Source organism: Macrosteles quadrilineatus, unplaced genomic scaffold, assembly GCF_028750875.1.
Source record: "Macrosteles quadrilineatus isolate MER2022 unplaced genomic scaffold, UCM_ALF_1.0 Scaffold_9__3_contigs__length_116548681, whole genome shotgun sequence".
NCBI classification, from domain to species: domain Eukaryota; kingdom Metazoa; phylum Arthropoda; class Insecta; order Hemiptera; family Cicadellidae; genus Macrosteles; species Macrosteles quadrilineatus.
In genome coordinates this window covers 13,169,612-13,190,777 of record NW_026542602.1, presented here as the reverse complement: position 1 = coordinate 13,190,777, position 21,166 = coordinate 13,169,612, and the positions used below count along the sequence as shown (strand labels likewise).

The window sequence follows — 21,166 nt, the reverse complement described above, 5'->3', positions numbered from 1 at the left end:
CTTAAATAAAATAGCTGAATAAATATTTGACAGTACAAAAGGAATCATATTACATAACATTCACCCCATCTTTTTTTTAAATGTAATCCCTTAGATAGGTGGGAGGTCTTCGGACTCTAGTGGAACGACGCAGGTTTAATTCTTCGTTATCCCTCACAGAAGTAGGGGTCACGGTCTCATGCAGAGGGGATGTTTCGATTTCAGATTGAATAGAGTTCCCAATTTCAGGTTGAAGCAGATTTGATTCACGTCTCAGGTCTTGAAGAGCAGGATCTAGTTCTTGACTGGGATTTTCCGAAGTCACTGGCTCATCCTCTTGTTGGATAGCTTCAGGAGGAACAGCGAGATGTCGCACCGATACCAGAGCCTCTCTACCATCTCTATACTTGATGCGAGCATAGTCTGGATTAGCCTCTATCAGCTGAGCTTGTTCCACTAAAGGTTCATATTTGTTATTTCTTACATGCCTTCTCACTAATACTGGTCCTGGATTCATGAGCCATTGAGGTTGAGAGGTGCCATAAAATGATCGTCTCTGGTGTTTGAAAAGTCGTTCATGTGGGGTCTCATTCGTAGCTGTACATAGTAACGAGCGTATACAATGCAAAGCTTCTGGCAAAACATACTCCCACTGTTCTGTCTTCAGTCCCTTGTTTCTCAGAACAAGAGATACAGTCTTCCAAATCGTTCCATTATATCGCTCAGCTTGAGAATTACCTCGAGGGTTATAAGGTGAAGATCGGCTAGTGGCGATTCCTTTAGAGTGTAAGAAATCACTCAGTTCTTTTGACATGAAAGCAGAACCTTGGTCGGAGTGGACAAAAGCAGGCATACCAAAGATGGTGAAGATTGATGTAAGTGCTTTGATGACAGAAGATGCTGATGTGTCCGAGCAAGGAATAGCAAACGGATATCTTGAAAACTCATCAACAACCGTGAGTATGTATTTATTCCTTGTCACAGATGGTATTGGCCCCTTAAAATCAATGTTAAGTCTCTCGAAAGGAGCCATTGCATGGATGAGTGTTGATGGGGTTTTTTGGTAGAACCGAGGTTTCACTTCCGCACAAACAGAGCATGAAGCGGTCATTCGCCTGACATCTTCGATAGAGTAAGGGAGATTTTTACTTTTTAAGAAATGAACCATCCGTACTATTCCAGGATGCCCAATGTCACAATGAATTCTACGGAGTTTTTCGAAATCTCTACAAGAGATGGAAGATGAAACTCGTGAAAATGCATCTGCTACTACGTTTTCCTTGCCAGAACGGTACACTATGTCATAAGAGAAAGGTGCTAGTTCCAATCGCCACTTTAAAATCTTGTTGTTCTTAACCTTTCCCGCGTGTTTCTGATTGAACATATATGACACAGATTTCTGGTCTGTAATTAATTTAAACCGTCTTCCAATCAGGAAATGCCTCCATTTCTGTATTGAATCGAATATTGCGAGGGCCTCTTTTTCCACAGCAGGTAGATGTTGTTCACTCTTAGTTAGGGTTCTTGAAAAGAAACATATTGGCCTTCCAGCTTGTGAAAGGGTAGCCGCTATAGCTGATTCAGATGCATCTGTTTCTACAGTAAATGGAATATTCTCTTCAACTGCAGACATACTGGAGTTCGCTATTTCTTCTTTTAATGTCTTAAAGGCCAATATTTCTTTATTGCCTACTGGGAATGATTTGACTGTAGTAAGGCAATGAACCTTTTCAGAGAATTTAGGAATCCACTTTGCGTAATAGGACAACATGCCAAGAGCTCTTTTAAGGCTTGCATTATCAGTTGGAACGGGGAAATTCAAGAGTGATTGCAGGCGGTCAGGATCAGGACGCATGGACATGTTTTCTACAATGTACCCCAGAACTGGAATGCTGGTCAACGAAAACTTAGATTTTTCTTTGTTCAGGGTAAGATTATACTTTTTAGTTGCTTCCATGAATCTCTGTAGGTTTTGATCGTGTTCTGCTTGGCTACGACCACAAATAGTTACATCGTCCAGATAAGCAAACGTGTCTAGTAGATTTTCATTTTCTATAATCTGATCAATAGTTCTTTGAAAACACGCCACACCATTAGTTACGCCGAAAGGAATTCGAGTGTATTGGTAAAGTCTCCCATTAGCTTCAAATGCAGTGAATGGTTTATCTTCATTCCGAATAGGTATTTGGTGATATGCCTCCTTCAGATCGATTGTACTGAACACTTTGTATTGAGCAAGCTTAGAGACAAATGATTCAATGTGAGGTAGAGGGTAGGCATCAAGCTGTGTGAATTTATTGATGGTTTGAGAGTAGTCAATACAGAGACGTCTCTTGTGCCCATTGTTGACCACAATCACTTGTGCTCTCCAAGGTGATTTACTCGGTTCAATTATTCCTTCTGATATAAGCCTACTTACTTCACTTTTTATGAACTTACTATCATCTTCAGAGTAGCGGCGGGACTTGATGGCTACAGGCTTGACGTCATTAGTTAGATTATCAAACAGTGGTGGTGGTGATACTTTAGCCCTAAGTAGATTGCAAACATTGAAGGGTGGGCGTTTACCACCGAAATTCAGCTCCACAGCAGAATGTTGCCGAAGGATGTCATGTCCAATTACAACATCGGCACATAAATCAGTTAAGATGAGCAGCTTTGTCAGTGGGTATTCGTGGCCATCGCACACCATGTCAACAATACAGTGGCCAAGAGTTGATGAAACATGACTTGTTGATGCCATCGATATTTCATGCTTTGTTGGGTATTTAGAAATATTGAATCTTTTCACAGTAGCTTCAGATATAAAACTGTCGGAACTCCCAGTATCAATGAGTGCATCTACTGGTTTGCCGTTTAACATCAGTGACACTGTAGCTTTTGAAAGACATTTTTGTGAGGCAGCAACAAGAGAAGAAGACATTGAGTTTATTTCTGTCTTATCACTTTGAGTTGTTTTACCCTTAAATGTCCTACTTTGGTTGCGAGAATTGCAAACTGTTGCCCAATGGCCTTTCTTGTCACAAATATTACAAACTGAGTCTTTGGCAGGACAGTTGGCTCGAGAGTGTCGTGACCGTCCACAAAAGAAACATTTTTCTCTTCTTATCGAGGATAATTGGTGTGAAGACGAATCAGAAGCTGCCTGAGAAACATTTGTATCAGTAACATCAACATCTTTAGGAGTTGACTGAGATATAGAGTTACAAGGGCTTGAAATATATGAAACCGCCTGATTTTCAGCTGATTCCAAGGTAATGGCTTGATTATAAGCTTCTTCAAGAGTCAAAGTTAGATTTTCAAGAAGTCTTTGTCGAATGGACTGTGATATTAGTCCTCGAATGAAAGCGTCTCTTATGTACTCGTTGCGATTTTCATTAGCAGTGACAGATTTAAAGTTGCATGCTTTACTAAGTTCTTTTAGTTTTCGAAGATACTGATCAATATTTTCTCCAGGTTCCTGTCTTTTAGTGGCCAGTTGATGACGTGAATATACCTCATTAGTAGGCTTTATAAAGAGTTTGTCAAGAATAGATATAGCTTCGGTATAAGAATCAGCCTCTGAGATTATTTCATGTATGTTGTAGTCCACAAAATTAGTTAGAAGTTTTAGTAGATCATCTTCTGCAGCACATATTTCTTCCACGAAATTCTTGAAAGTGGTTTTCCAATGTTTCCACTGACGATCAGAATGGGGATCATTAGGGTCTAAAGATAGGCGCTCCGGCTTGAAGAATTTATCCATTTAGATTTCTTGGAATAAACTTGAATAGAAAAGATAGAATACAACTTGTATAGAAGAACTTGTAATAATATAGTTAAAAGATTAAGTTGAATAAATTGTTATGAAAAGAAATGTTTAGAAACCAAATTTATATGGTTTTATTCAACTTAATAGTCAGCTACATTTTACATGAGAGAATTGCACAAAACTGTAAACATTACATACATAAACAAAACAGTCTTAAATAAAACAGCTGAATAAATATTTGACAGTACAAAAGGAATCATATTACATAACATTTCTACATAATTCCATAGGCAAAACTTAATTATTTTTTAACCTAACAGTTGAAAAATATCTGGTTTATTTAGAACAGGGAATAGCATTATTTGTTTATTTATTTGAAACACAATGCTCCAAATACTTTCATTGAGAGCCCACAACTGATTTAATGTGGTTTCTAAATTTAATCAAGGAGAAACCACAGCACAATAAAACCAATATTAAATGTCGGTGACACCACAAATATTCATATTCTGGTGGATTTCTGTGTGGTTTTAATATCTAACAGTATGTCCAGTTTGGTCACTATATTGTCATGATGAAAATGAAATTAAACTTACAAATGTCACTTAATTCCATGTGTCAGAAATGCATAAACTGTGTGTCAAATCTTACCTTAAATATAAAGGTAAAATAACATATTTTGAATTTGATTAATTCTGTAACAGTTTTGATTTTTTAACCAAGCAGATTAATTATTTGATGGCTTAAAATTTGTATAGTTATTTTTCGTAATAAAGAGAATAAAGGAGGAATAAGAAAAAAAATTGTACGATTTGGAGATCACCTACCTCTATAGGAGTTTATACATAAATAATTTCAACTATATATTAGAGGGGTCTATGAATTATTATGATTAGAACAAGCTTAGTTATACTAAATTAAATATGCCAATCTATAATTGAAGAAAAATATTAGTAGCAATAACTGCACTGTGAGCGAAACTGAACAGAAAAAATAATTTCTTAACTGAAAAATTTATTTAACAATATTTATTCAACTAAAAGTAAAGAAAAAAAATAGTTTTAGCTTAAACTGAACATACACTCAGTTTTTTAAACAATCAGAAATTAAAAGAACGAAACGTCTGTAACATAATCTAACAAACAACAACAAAATAGGAAAACTTTGACCACACAAAGTAAAAATATAACATTAAAACTACATACAAGAGTCTGTAGTGTAAATACAAAAAGTAAGCAAAACTGAAACCAGGAGTAATAAAACTCTTGTCTTATCATCCAACGTAAATTCAGAGGCAAATAGAAGGCAGTTTGTTCATCTGTCCGAGTATTTTTCCTGAGTACACGAGCCAAAACTAATGACCGCAAAGTGTCAAGATATAAACAATGTCCACCATCTGTACAGTGTTCCACCGACACTGTTCCTGCGACAAATAAATTTACGGGCCTCGCTCAATCAGAGGCCATTTGTTTTCATGTCGCCCTCTCTTCTGTCGCAAGTTTCCAATGTTGGAAGATATTTTTTTATCTCCGTCATGGGTTGAAAGTGTTATTTGTATTTATTTTGAGAATTGAGATTGGCGTGGGGTTTTTAAACTATGTTTGGGAAACCTGTTTTTTTTTTCAATAATTTTTATTTTGTTTCGCCAATACATATATTTTCCTACGACTATAATTGATTTGAATCGTTTATACTGTAAATGATGTTGGCAGGAGATATTTTTAACATTTGAAAATGTGAAAAATTAAACTACTACAGTCAAAGAAGAGAGGTTAATAAAATCCTTGTTTTGATAGCTTATAGATTTTTTAAACAATCAGATTGCCCATCAAACACTATTACGACAACCAACTCCACTTACCTACGACATAATATTGTTTTACGAGCCGTGAAAATATATTTAAGGATACACATATTTTAAAAGTAAAACAAACCCAAAAAGTTGTGCATGAAAAAACCAATAAATTACTGTTGCAAATTTGCAAGTAATTCTTGTACTTACTTGTTCCTGTGGTTTCCACTAAAAATTGAAACAAAGATTGTTAGTAACTGTTATAGTATTTTCTATAAACTTATCATTAATAATAATTTTGTTAACATATTGATTGATAAAATTTAAATGATATATTTATTTACTTTTTGAAACTGAATAATCCAGATTAAACAATCCACATTATCAGTTAATCAGATCATCCCATGTTTAAAATATGTTGTTTTCAAGAGATAGTTTTTAAGAAAGACACAAGGTATAGTTTATCGTTCACTATAATTTCTTAAAGTGCAATATCTTTTGTCTTTAAACATTGTTTTAATTTATTTTACAAATGTGTCTGTTGTTTGAAAGCAATGTGAGGTTTGTTCCAAGTATTAGAGATATATTTAAGATACTAGAAGGAAAGTTTTGAAATATTGATTCTAACATCAAACATATTTTATTTAAGATAGGCACTCTTGCTTGGAAAAATCTGTTACTTTTTAGACAGAGTACCTTTACAAAGAACAATTTAAGAATCACCTCACATGTATTATTTACAATTTTGCAGAACGTCACAATCAATATTTTTTTTACATTTACCGATAATAAAATAGCCTATGTAACTTAAAACATGAAAATCTCTTGATAATAATAATGCAGACCAGAAATATTTTCTAACTATTTAAGTATAGCCTATGTTTTATGGTAAAACTTTACAACACCGTCAACACCTCTTCAAAAAATTAACAAACTGTAAATATGTAAGATCTTAATTATAAAATACAGATTTTTTACAAAAACTGAAAAAGCAAGCCCCTAAGAGATTGAGGGGTCAACAGTATGCAATGAGAAAATGTAGAGAATGCAAGAAACTGTGCATGAGACAAACCATTGGGCACATTGATAAGAGAAATAGAGATAAGAGAATGGTAGAGATAGGGGTGTTATGTACAACATGCATACAAAGTTAAAGGTACAAGTGGGGAATGGTCTGTGTTATTTTATACAGGGTGTCCCGGAACTCTCTACCAATATTTTAGGGCATTGCTCCTGGGTAAGAAACATACCTAAATATCATATTTAAATTGTCCGGAAGTCCTTAGTTACTCATACAGCCGCCATTTTGTTTTTTTTAGTTATTATTTTTTTTTCTAAAGAATGGTTAAACATACGAAATGGAAACTTTGCACAAACATTTATGACAACTAGACAAAGCTACAAAAAAATTATGACGTTTTTTCAAATTCATAAAACAAAATGGCAGCCATAAAAAAATTTTGTAAAATCAACGGTTTTTGAGTTATTTAAGAAACAAAATTTTAAAGTCCGCCATCTTGTTTTATGAATTTGAAAAATCGCCGTAATTTTTTTTGTAGCTTTGTCTAGTTGTCATAAATGTTTGTGCAAAGTTTCCATTTCGTATGTTTAACTACTTTTTAGAAAAAAATTAATAACTGAAAAAAACAAAATGGAGGCTGTGTGTGTAACTAAGGACTTCCGGACAATTTAAATATGATATTTAGGTATGTTTCTTACCCAGGAGCAATGCCCTAAAATATTGGTAGAGAGTTCCGGGACACCCTGTATAGTCTTCTATATTTTCTTTTATATCTTTAAGTTGTTTAACACATCCAAACAGTACAATACTGATTAAATAGAGACGTACTGACTTGTAAATATCGAAAAGTTGACAAATCTGAGACAATTGTTAGGTTTTAGAATAATTTTAAAATTAGTAAATTGAATCTTTTACAACCTTGTTATATTAAATAAATAAATGTGTATAAGTTAGCTAATTTTCAACGCAAGTTCAGTAAGGAAATACAAAAGTGTTTTTGAGAGACATTTCTTGAATATACGGGGATACACGAGATGCCAATAGAATTGACTTGTTTTAAAGGAAAACATAACTGTAGTAGTTTGAAATTTTACTTTTACTTTTAATGGTTGTGGGGAAGAATGCATACAGGTCACAATCTTGAATAGCAGAAGTTATCACAAAACTTTATTACCAATAAATCTATCAATATATTCACTATTTGGTAAAATTTCTGTTGGTATATAGACACAAAATGCATAACAAAGCCAAGATACAGCATTTAAAATTCGTCCCAATAAAAAAATTGAAATATTATTGAAAACTGAAACCACTCTTTTAAAATGAGATACTTACTAAAATCTTCAAGATTTTTATTGTTAACTCTTATAATTTCACCTAAAATTGAAAAAAAGATAGACAATGAATGCAAGAAGAGAGATAAATCTATAAACCATACAAATTTAATGAAAGCATATTGAATTCATATTTTCAACTAGTTTGCAAATGAACTACCAAGTCAAACTTCAAAACTCACCTTTTTATTCATCAAGAGTATATTTTTATATGAATCAAATATTTTCTATCGTGAAATAAGTGTGCATAATAATCTGTAACAAAATATGCTCCTTGTTTAAGGCATTGATCAATTAATTAACATCAACAGCGCCCATTGTTGAAAGATGATACCTTTTGTTGAATAATACAGCAAACAATTAGACATTTTGGATTATCCTATTCGATATAATGGTATTATTCACTCCATTCAAGTTGTAACAAAAGTGTCTTGAATCACAATTTTAATGGATTTATAGAGGCAATGTTTAATGAAAATGGACTGTTTAGAAAGATTACTACGAATAAGTAGTTTAACACTAAAAACACATTTTATATGAAGATACACTCAAGAGATAGTTTTTAGAAAGAATGCAGTAGTGCATACTGTTGCCCTAAGATAAAAGAAGTGTTTTGGACCACACAGAAGGGCTTGCTTTACTGTCCTAAGGTGCAGAGTGCCGATAAAACTAGTTACTGTGCAAGTGTCCATCTACATCCGTCGAAACAACTATAAAACTTACATCCATATGTAAAATCCAGTGGCAAAACGGCATGAAAACAGCAAAAGGTTTTGTTTTTAGAAAAAAATCGGAGAAATCCATCAAAACACAAAAATCAAAAAAGTCACCAAAAAACCACAGAACATTTTTATCTCGTATGATACTAAAAACTTCTCCATGTATCATTCGTTAAGATATCATCTGAAAATCTCTTTTGTATAATTGCATTAAATGGAAACATAATTTTTGCATAAGTGTACTAAAAAAAGCCTTCCTAGACTAAGTTGTATATTGGCAATTCTCTGAAATAAAAAAAGATGAAAATATAATATAAGCAATTTTATCATTATCTCAATCAATAACTAAAAAACTCTAAAAATTAACATTGGGTATCCCATTTTATCTATAAACTTGTCTTTACCAAGTACACATCTGGTGTTTTGGCGCCGTAGGCAACTTACAAATCAATATCTAGGATCTAAAGATTGGATAGTATAGACTGTGAATCTAATATTGGTCTTCATGGTGTAAAACTAATTTAGAACCCTTTTCCATGTGCATATTAGCTTTGATCATACAAAAGTCAATGGCATTAGATTACCTTATGAAGCCCATACTAAAGCAGAAAAGTAAAATTTACAGCTTAACGTAGAGAAACTACAAACTACTACTATGAAAGGTACTTCATAGCTGGCTTGAATGGTCATGGCCATTCTGCGCACGAACGTGATCAAATTATTCAAATTAGGTAAGAAAACAAAAACACTGCTTAACTACTGTACAAAAATTTTTGAATGATAAAATACTTGTAATGTAATATATAATACATTAAATTTAAAGGTATATACCGGTAGTCGCTTAAATTTATAGTAGATGATAATACTGATTAGTATGCAAAATAATGTACTAAAGATCTACTAATATACCAAGTTTGATACTAGATAGAATATTAATTGATACTGATAGGTAAAAAATACTAAACAAAAACAGGAAAAAGTACGTCACCTGTCTCCCCGGTGGTAACGATGACGGGAGCGCTGGGAGGACCTCGTCCGATGTTGTTGACGGCGATGACGTACATTTCGTACTCCGTGTACGGACTGAGCGAGCGGACGGTGTAATGCATTGTGATGATCCCCGAGATCTCACTGAAGGCTTGGTTGGCGTACTTGGGCTTGTAGGTGATCACGTAATACTGCAAGTCATCGGAGGGATATGTCCAGGTCAGCCTGACGGAAGTTGCAGTAATGTCTGAGACTTGGATGTTGGTCGGCGGTCCGGGGAGTGCTGGGGAGATATAGTTTGTTAAAATGTTTAGCTGTTATTGCAATAGCTTATGGACCATGCAATAGAGGCTTTCAAGGTTTAAAACTCGTGCAGTAGTGCTTGGCCACTAGCTTATAGCCTCCTCTAATACAAGGCCGTATTGAGGAAAGTTCAGCTTTGCCACTATTGTCTCGCCGCAACATTGTATTGGAGGAGGCCATGTCACGAGGCATTTAAAGATTGTCTTAGTTACAAATGGGCTCAGCATTACGCACCCTTCAAATCTAATAGCTGGGGATGCACCCAATCACGTTCTCAATAGGTACCTACTACAAATGTCAAGTCTACAGGTCCATTGAAATTAATACATTAAGAATCTAAATCACGAATAAGCCAAAATCCTTCGCAATTGCTGATGATTTCCATACTTACACTGCACTTTGACCTGGGTAGTAGCCTCTATGACTCCAAGAGCACTGGCTGCCACACACGTGTAGTTGGCAGACTCCTGAATCCCGGTGAGCTCGAGGACGTTACGACCGATGGGCAGCTTGTCTTCGGGCGTCAGGTCAGTCGCAGGGCCTCGCCTCCACTTGACGTACGGCATGGGTGACCCGACAGCCACACAGGTGAGGTTCAGGTCCTGACCTAGCATCACCTCGTGCTGCGGAGGTGGAGGGATGGAGAAAGACGGAGGCACTCGCCGCACTGTAACATAAAGTAAGAGTGAAAACTATTTAGTGAACTGTTAATTGTGAAATTGAAATGGTAAACAGTTTCATTTGGTTGAATTTTTAAAGATCATTTTTGGTAATGATGAGTAGATGTTGATTAAGGAATCGTTGCAGACATTTCATGACTAGTAAAGTTAAGTTGCCGGGATGAAATTGTAAAAACGGCCATAAACACCTTGGATGCCATCGTAGGTGAGAAAGTGAATCGTAAGTAGACAAAAACATAGACTGAAAACATAACACACACACCAACAAGATCAACAACAAAGCTTTCCTAGGTTCGTTTACTTATCTTGTTACGTTTAAGTACTTTCACCAAAAATCTAAATCACATTTCAGGCCCTGAAAAGTCCGTAATAATCCTAAAGATTTTGGTCGTGTTAGAAGAGAAGGTACAAGCAATCGTTAAAACTGTGATTTGTCTTTGGTGATGCATAATACACAATTCTTAGCTTAGTTGTGATTTAACACTTATTGATAACTAAGTGGTGTGGGATATAGTGAAAAACTGTTAAAACATCGTTAGGAGGAGCCTTTTAAATAATTAAGTTAATCCTTAAATTGATCCTTAATTATTTTATCGTACTTCTCAAGCACACTAGAATTGCTCTTAAAATGGTACAAGTGAGTTAAGTCTTGCCAGTGACAAATTGTAGTTCTTTGGTAGGTCAGGGTCTCCTTTGGTCTCCTTCCAAGGCCAACCAACCGAATACCTTACATTTTCAAGCTTAATTGTTTCATTGAACTGACCCAAAGCTATATCATCATAATTTTAATGAAGGCAATAACAAATCCATAGACTATCCAAACTCCATAGGTCTTTAGTATTTACATCTCTTATAAACTGAAAGTCCGGTTCCGATTTTGTAAATTAAAAACATTTGTAGGTTGTGCCGTAGTGAGGACGTTGTGCCAGAGAACAGAGGTAGGTGTAGAAAATATTGTTAAAATCACAACAAAATGGTATGTAGGTTTACTGGATCATTTCAGAAATTTTAATGTCAAAAAAGTAATAATACAAGTATGTCATATTACTTAGTGACATTACTAAGTTAGAAGTTGATGTGTGAAAAGTATTGAATATGAAATGGTAAAAAATTTATAATAATTTTGGCTTAGACATAGATAATATTATTAAATGACAAACCAAAAGGTCAGGGGATTTTATTTTGTAAATTTAAAAGCCAAACATGCAATCAGGGCATATATAGTATTTACGGAGAAACATACATTAGTGGTAGATATGTGTTGATTGTGGTTTTGATTGAGAAACCAAAATGGTAAAAAGTATCAACATTTGTCCGTTTGTAAAGGTGAGCATGGGTAGTTAAAGTTTGGATAGTACTCTTGAAGGAAACAGATTTTAGCTATTTTATTAATTTTAATTTTCTCTATTAGAATTTGTATTTGATCTAGTGAGCGTTTCCTCCCTTGGAGAGTAAAACATGGCAATGGTCTTTTGCTTAAGTTTTTAAGTCCTCAAATCTGTAAGAAAATGAAGTTGAAGGTAAAAATCCTAACACATTTTCTGCAGAAGAAGATACAGAAGGAATATAATGGAAGAATATGCGGAGCAGTATAGAAAGTTGTTTCCGGGACTTTATGCTCACTCCTCTTATAAAACAATCAAATTTAGAAGGTTGATTCACAAGCTCAGGTGAGGTACTTCTACCCGTAATATACAACACAATTTAAGCTATGCGTTAGGGTTACCTAATAAAGTGTAGTAATTTATTTTTTACATCGTACATCTCCTAAAAATATAAGCAATCGGTAAATTGTGTATAAAAAATAATTATTTTACTATGATAATAATCTTGAGTATAACCATTGCATATTTGTATGTAAAGGTATATAAGGATGTTATAACTGGTTTTCCTTCTACAAAAACCGAGGATAAACAACATTAACGCTAATGTAAAAAGTTACTTAATTTTGGCATTTTAAATTTTTATTTTGCAAAACAGGATGCTCATTTCCTAATGGAAAAGAGTTGTTGTGCTCTCTGAATGCAATTTACGTTATCAACGTTAAATTTCTTCCTCAGTCCAACTTTATTCCACTAGCTCTCTTACTTCCCACCACTGATCTACTTTGAAACAAAGAAACAGACTTATCCAAGATGTATTTTGTGAAGAAACTATATTCAACTGATCGGAAACTCGTGTTATCGAAAACAAATTTTATACTTTTCCATATAGATATTGTTACTTTAACAGTAAATATTGTCTCAGTTCTGATCAAAGTTTTTTAAGCATTGCCTCAAATAGGCGTTATAGTATAAAATTGATGCAGCGTATAGATGAAAATAAATAATTCTCAAAATAAATTTAAATAGGCATTTAAACATCAAATTGTTACAGTGTCAGATGTATGTTGTAAAACTGCAAAGATTAAACACATTTTAAGGTTTTAGGTAAAAGTAGAATAATTAACCCAGTTCTTACTTAAAATGTAGCGAAATTTATGAACTTTACAGGAATAAAAACTGTGGCATATAATATTGACTGCAGAACATCTTTAAATATACAATAGCTAACATGGATAAATCTCATTCTGTTCAGGAATTTTGGTACCTTCTTAAATTATTGTAGGTAGGAAAAATACACGTGACTCATTATAGTACCCATAATAAAAACAAAACCTTAAAGAGCAACTGCGATAAACGGCTCAACAGATTGTGAATTATTTCCCTGCTTATTGGTAAAGCCGTTTCTTAAATGCACATACATTGATATACATATTCTGGTCCACAATCATGGTCCTTAACAGGGAAAACCTAATAGCTATCTTGTAAGCTCGGGCCATAAACATCATTCCCTGAATAAACTATGTATTTACCTTAGAAAATTAAAATATGTTGTTTTGAAACTACACGTTGGCCTAGTATCAGTAGTATGCATACCCCGTATTATATTATCAATTGTAGTAACCGTTGTGGGGATTAGTTATGTATTGAGAAGTTTTTATAGTTGTACTGTGTCCAAGTTTTCAGTTGTGTGAACTTTCAATTACTCACATTGCACATTGTTGTTGAATTTAATTATTTTTCATAGTCAGACCTTTGCATACAGTTTTCTCCTTGAAAATGAATAACAAAATACAACAAAGTGCATCATAATCTCGTTAGGAGTGTCTGATGTTTAGTTTTATGAAAGGTGACACCTTCAGTCAGTAATTGTTAGACTTAGTGACACTCTGTTGTCAATTTACGTTCTCCTCATTGTCAAAACGTAATTGGACAGAACAACGTCAGGTAAAACCCACCCAACGTAATCAGGTTACTTCTTCCTTCCTCAATTACTTTATTACTTGTAGCGGGTTCCTAAAATGTAAGTTGGGACCTCATGGCCAAAACAGACAAGGGTAGCAGACATTTCAAGTAAACACTGAGACATTAAAAATGGCCTTATGACTTAAGACTGTTTTACTAAAGCAACCGAAAGTGTTTACAAAATGGAAAGGTGGAGTAAGTACATTTATTTTCTTATAACTGTTTTTTAACTTTTTGCAATAATTAGTAAACTCCACAATTTTTCGGATAAAACAGTCGTATGGGTCTACATTCAATCTCTACTCTCACCATTATTTTTACAGCAATACGAATCCTTAGTCAAACGACCAAACTTATAATGAAAATGGGTTTCTGAAAAGAGCTAACGTTAAACAACAACATTAATAATTTATTAGGAATCGATTTAGGCATTTGATTTGCTGAGCTTCGAGATTAATGAATCTTGAACCAATAAGATGATAACAATTACATTTGCAAATGTATAAGTAGTATAGCACAAGTGTCGTTTACACAATGCAAAAAATAAACCGTCATTTGTATGTCAGACAAACCTATTAAATTGAAAAATAATATTGAAATAACAATATTTTAAGATTTTCGACTTTAAAATATGAATATTAGATATTTCTTTTTCTTACACATACTCGATTGCTACTTAAAGAAAGCTTCAATCTGATACCGAGACAAAGTAATAAGATTACAAGTTTAGTGGGTCACCTGACAAATCACAATGACAAAAGTAATTCTGCAAAGTTGTTTACAAGAGCCAAGTTTGTGTAGCCGTCCGTCTTCTGAGATCAACTTATTTTCCTTCTTCTGTAAATCACATGTGTATTGTGTGTCTCTAAAGATTTCATTTCACAATGAACTGTAAAAAACATACTTTTATACAGTGCTCCCTGTGTGTATTAAAGGAACAGTTTTAATGTTTTGTTATACGAATTGGAAGCAAACCGACTGAGTTTGGCTATTATATACAATGGAAGGGCTGGCTAAGAGTTGAATGGATGAGCAAATATGTGCAGAGAGGTCAGCAAAGTGTATGTTTGTTCACATTTCCGATAGCGTTTCAGTTACGTTTCTGGCCCGATGCAATAATCATCGCCATATCCGACATGGTAATTGTAGATCACTCTACTCTAGGCTACATTCAAACGGCCAAATGTTATAGACTTAAAATCAACACTTTGTGCTACGGTAAATAATTTAGTTGAAACATATATTTTAGGATTTGTCATTACACAAGTGTAATTAATTGAACTTATAACGTGGCTTTAGTTTAATTTCGTTATCAGCTGGAGGGGGTTTTCAGTTTTTTTAAGAGTACATATTTCTGGATATGTAGGGCCTAGATAATGAAAAAAATTATAATTCAGTTATTCTGTAGACAAGTAGGAGAAGCAAGACTCAGTTGTCTGTGGTTAGAATAACATTTAAACGCAATGGTACACACCACCATTGATTGATTACTAATAATAATAATAATAATAATATATGTTATGTCAGAAAAATGCATATCTAAATTTTTAATTCACATAGAGCACATCACAAAACTAGCGAGGCCAGTGACTGAATGAAAGTGGAAAGCAAATGTTGAAAGATACAATAAAAGTGAAGAGGTTCACTTGGCAGAAGACACTACGGTTCTGGAACCATTCGATTCTATCAGTGGATCAGTTGTTTTACAAACTCTACACCGTTTCCAACATATAAAAGCAGCAAACCTGAAGCCTAAGTATGTAACCGTGAATAATAAGTTAGATATTTGAGAAGAATAAGAAAGAAGAATTAGAAAATAAGGATAGGAAATTTATTTGAAATATCAATAATCACAAAATGAAAACCTTACTTGCAGGAATGGTCATAGCAAGTCTTATAATCAATGCATGTGTAGAAAACACAAATATTTTGTTTATTTGGCATTGCAGGGTGGAAGAACATTTTGATCTTCACAACCCTCAGGTAAGTAATTCTCATTAAAATATATCTTTTACATTTTTTAACAATCTAGCTATACTAATCACACAATTTATACTCTATGCAATATAGTATTTTCATTACTACAGTATGCCAAAGTGAAGCTTTTTGAATGTCCTATATGATTCTGGGTCAAAAGTGGCTCACATTTTAACTCATGTGATGCTGGATGAACTAGGTTTTTTTTCATAATGTACCATTATTAAAGCTATATTCTTTACAAAATGAAATTTCGTAAAGTACATTGTTTACCTTAAATTAGTCCCCAAAATGGTTTTCATCTAGTTTTGCTAACCAACCCAACAATACACACGCCCACGGTCGTCATAGTATCATGACGCACTCCGCACACTCAACAATATATTCAATTACTCTGTTAAATTACTGAAACTTTTTCAAATATTGTATGAGGGGTGTTGATTAGTATGGTATATTACTTGTTATATTCATTAATAACAAAACACTACATGAATGCATTACAATTTTTATTCACAGGGACTACTTTCTTTTGAAAAATCAGCGGTTGACCAAGAATAATGCTCAATTAAAATCCATTTTTAGCCCCTGAGCTGTGATATTAATTAAAAATAGGTATTTACCTTAGTCTACAGCTCAATTTGTTGTAACTTGGGTTACGGCCGTTTCGGCATTATAATGCCATCGTCAGACGTTGAACATTCAGCTGAAGTAGCGTCGAATTGGCGTTCAAGACCAACAACAAGACAATTAATAAATTAAACGTTTCTGATCGTGTAATCGACAAAAGTGAGAAGTCAGGTGTATACAGAATTAAATGTGCTAGTTGCCCGAGCTTTTATATAGGAAAAACTGGACGGACATTCGGAACCAGGTACAAAGAACATCACCCATGTCCAAGAGCCGACAAACAAAAATCATCCTTTGCTCAACACCTGGTTGACAAAAACCATGACATGTATGATCTGAACACTGGCCTCGATATACTCCACACAAGCAAGAAAGGAAATAAATTGGACACATTAGAAGAATACGAAATTTACAGAGCCTATACAGAAAATAATTTTGATGACACAATATTAAATGACAAACTACAATATAAATCACACATAATTTTCAATAGTATTTTAGACCAGGACAAGAGACAAAAGGCAGGAGTACAAAGGTCAGCTGATAACACCACTACGCAAAGAACGATGCAGGATTAACCTCTAGTCGGCATCCAGTTCAGATCGTGGCAATGTCAACCGGTACCGTGTGTGCGACAGGCCTGTTCGTTGTGTCTTCGTTAGTAATTGTAAAATGTTATTCGTGTTCGTGTTATGTGTTTCAACTATGACGACGCTACTTCAGCTGAATGTTCAACGTCTGACGATGGCATTATAATGCCGAAACGGCCGTAACCCAAGTTACAACAAATTGAGCTGTAGACGAAGGTAAATACCTATTTTTAATAATGCTCAGCTGCTGCGTACCTTTTTGGACTCGGGATGAAAATAACAACTTAAGCCCCAAATTGCATCTATAAAAGCAAAATGGCCGTTTTTGCATCAGTGTAACTTTAAAAATAGTGTAGTTTGATATAACATAATGCATTATTGGTATTTTCTTTGCACAAACACATTGTAGAGTGCAAGTAGAGCACTCTGCCGGCTGTTTGGACAAACGCTGCATATGCCGACCACAGACACACATTTGTTCAACTAATGCAACTCCGACGTTCGCTGTCGATATGCATAATTGTCTAAATCAGCTGTTTCCGGTTCCATTTCCAGAATTTGCACTATTTTACATGGAGTTTAGACATGGCCTGTACACACTACATAGCTGCTGTATACACTATTTTAATTATTAAAGTTTGTGGTAATTTGTGCATATGTTTATCATAACATATTTTGGAGTACAATATATGCTATAAGGTACCAAAAAGAGCTTTGATTTGTTTATTAAACATGATTCTTTTCTTAGAAGATTTTTATATTTCTAGTCAGTTAAATAAACTGCTCAACAGATAATTAAGGAAATTTTGTTTTAATTATACATCTTTTGTATACCGATATATAAAATAAAACAGTTAATGATTGATACAATTTAAACATATGATTATATTTTTTGTGCATAGCCTAGTATAAAGAATATAACTGTGGTCATTGTCATGCTCTTAAGCAATGCATAAGTCAGTCAAAATATTGTTTAAATGTACCATGATTTTTCTTTTAACTAATACTAGCTGTACCCGCGGGCTTTGCCCCGTTTAACTTCTTAATTTTCAAGATGAGCTCGTTCGCATGGCTCAATCACGTCCTGGTTGAAGTGCGTTCGCTATGCTCACTCACCTTTAGGTTGGAGCTCGTTCGCTGCGCTCACTTGCCTTCAGGTAAGCTAGTTTGCTACGCTAACTCGCCTCCAGGTTGAAGTTCGTTCGCTACGCTCACTCATTTTTTGGTTGTGTACCGATGGTAGTTAGTTTTTATTTGAAATAACAAAACAAAATCAATATTATTTAATCATTGGCTAGAAAGATTAAGAAAGAGTGACCAGCAGTTTAGAAGTTTTAGTTTTGTAGGGTTGGTAGTGGTTAGTGATAACCAGGTTCAACTTTGTCAGTTTTAAGTTCACTGGAAATATGGTCATCTAAGTTGTGGTTGCTGTAGAAAATTAAATCAACCACTTCTTGGTACTACCACTTCTTGTTCACCTTCTTATGATTGGTCCAGTAGCTTTTTGCACCACTTCTAGTTTGCATGGTATCTGCTAGTGCCTGTTCTGACCATTAAACCAGTGTCTCTGTTTAAAGTAAGATCTTTCCACTATTTTATTATTTAGTATAATTTTTGGAAGTAACAACTGCATATTTAATTTCATTTGGAAAGTGTATTTTGAGAAATTTGACATCCGTAAAATAAATGCATCTTTGGCCTACTTTGTCTTTTAATTTATCTCACTTCTACTACCAGCTTAAATTAGATTCATCCTAAATTAAAGTATACTACCTAATTGGCTACAAGGTAGGGGTATACAAGTGCGCCACTCTGCTCATGAATCATTTAAAATTAGAAGCTGGTAAAAGTGAGAAATACATAGGCCTACTTGATTATTGAGGATTATGCCTATGTTAGAAGAACTACAGCAAATAAATAGAGGCTGAAAATTTTCAACATGTCAAAATACAATTTAAATTATCTAAACAAAGAAGAACTTCTGTACGAGATAAGAATAAGAGGGGAAGAAACGAGTGATAGTGATGTAGACTCTTTAAGAAAAACTTTAAGATCTTGTATTAACCAGAATACCGATTTAACAAATTTAAAAGGTTCATACAATTTATCTGGGGAAATAACTATAATTGGGGAAAAGTGTGAACAAATTGATTCTCTAATTGAACAGTGTAGGGAAAATGTGACTAAACTCAAAATAGCTAAAATCAAGGCTAAACTAGTGCATGTACAAAACCGGACTACTAATCTATTACAATGTAAGCTGGATCCAGATAAGAAAGTTAGTTTAGACAAATTAAATCAGCAAATCTTAAATAGTTTTGAGCAATTTAAAACAATGCATACCTTCTCAGACCAGGAGATGGGGGATTTTGAAGAGGAGCTGAATAACTCTATAGTTGAGAATGAAATAATTGGGGAAAAATTAAATCAGTCTAAATCAGTAGTTCCACCAACTGAAAACTTCACTTCATCTACACCTCAAAGAGTAGAGATTGATTGTTTTCAACAAAATGTGCCGGGTCAAGTCATAAATAATCAACCAAACTCTTGTACAGTTGTAAATAGTAGCCTAAGTCCTAGTAGCCTTTTTACAAAGTTGTCAAACCCATTGGAAATTTATTTAAAAAATTTTCCTGTGTGTAATGGTTTAGAAACAAACACATTGTTGCAGTTTTTGAGAAACCTAGTTACTGTCCGTAATGAAACTTCTTTATCTGAGCAAGATTTGTATGAGATTCTACCAATTTATTCTACAGCACCATTAGTGAATAAAATATTAGAATTCAAAAGGGAATCAAAATCAATTGATTTGTTGCATGCTAATATAATCACTACATTTTTGCCAATCACCTTAAGGGAAAAGCTGAAACAAGATTTAATATTTCGACCTCAAAAACACCTTGAACCTTTGTCTATATATGTGCATGAAATAAAAATAAACCACCAGGTATTAAAGTGTGATTTAACTGAGAGTCAACTTGTTAGTTTTATTAAGAATGGAATACATCCTGATTTGCGCAACAAACTAATATTTGAGAAGAACCCTGAAACATTTTTAGACTTAGATCATCTTTGTATAAGTTTAAATAATGTAACATACAATGATTACCTCAGAAATCAAGGTTTTCCAGTTAGTAATAGTAGTGTTAGCAAGCCTTATCTATCAACTGATGATAAGCCTAGGATGGATAAACCTAACCCAGGAGTTCAACGACCTAAAAGTCACTACTCAAATCGTAACAATGAGAGGCCTGTTTGTTTCAAATGTCAAAGAGTAGGTCATATTGCTCGAAATTGTTACAGACCAGATCAAAAAAACTAGTTAAGCCAGGAAAAACACGTAGCCTAGACTACAAATCTGTTTTTCCGGGCGGCAAGAAAGAATTCGGAAATAATAAACCTGTATATAGTTCTCATAGTCCCAATTTTAAATCTGAACTGAGAAGAGTTGTTAAGGATTTTAATAAAATAAATTCACCTGGATTAAAGAAAGTAAAAGCTAAAACTGTAACACATTTACCCTGTATTTCTGTGGATTTAGGAAACAAATTAAGTGTGGGAGCTTTGTTAGACACTGGAGCTAGTCAAAACTTTATAAGCTTGGATTTATACAACAGATTATTGGGAAATAAATTAATTATGAGTGAAAATACTTGGCAGGGAACCATAGTTGCTGCAAACAATGAACCTTTGAACATAAATAAGCAATGTGAAACTTTGATTAAGATAAAATCATTTACCTGGAAACAAACATTTTTAGTGGTTGAGTTAAAATATTTTGACATGATTTTAGGATACCCTTTTATGTGTGCAAGCAAGTTAAACCTAAATATGGATCGACAAATGGGTTATTTTACATTTAAACCTGAAGATGAAATTAAGTTAATTCCAAGTACAAACCTGAGTGAATTAAGCTTAAGTAGTATTAAAGTAGGAGATGTTGAAATGTGTGAAGAAGCTGAGAAGTTAATTAAGAATTTTCCTACTGTTTTTACGGATAAGATAGGATCAGCACTTGATTTGGAAATTGAGCTTAAAGTGACGGATGATAAACCTGTTAGTATACGCCCTTATTTTTTAAGTCCACCCAAAGTAGAGAAGATGAAAGCTATAATTGAT

The 21,166-nt window shown here is 33.9% G+C and overlaps 1 protein-coding gene across 8 annotated transcripts in view; it reads right to left on the bottom strand.

The window, feature by feature from the left end:
• The window catches only part of LOC129002312 (tyrosine-protein phosphatase Lar-like), a 679,394-nt gene that overhangs the window by 33,903 nt on the left and 624,325 nt on the right, over nt 1-21,166 (bottom strand). For 6 of the 8 annotated variants that reach the window (XM_054430012.1, XM_054430010.1, XM_054430017.1 and 3 more), the window contains 3 exons: nt 10,278-10,553; nt 9,585-9,866; nt 5,733-5,750 (listed from right to left, as the gene is read on the bottom strand). In XM_054430012.1, the coding sequence (XP_054285987.1) occupies nt 5,733-5,750; nt 9,585-9,866; nt 10,278-10,553 (576 nt within the window). The remainder of the gene's footprint in view (nt 1-5,732; nt 5,751-9,584; nt 9,867-10,277; nt 10,554-21,166) is intronic. The other 2 variants (XM_054430015.1, XM_054430018.1) reach the window with 1 other exon arrangement.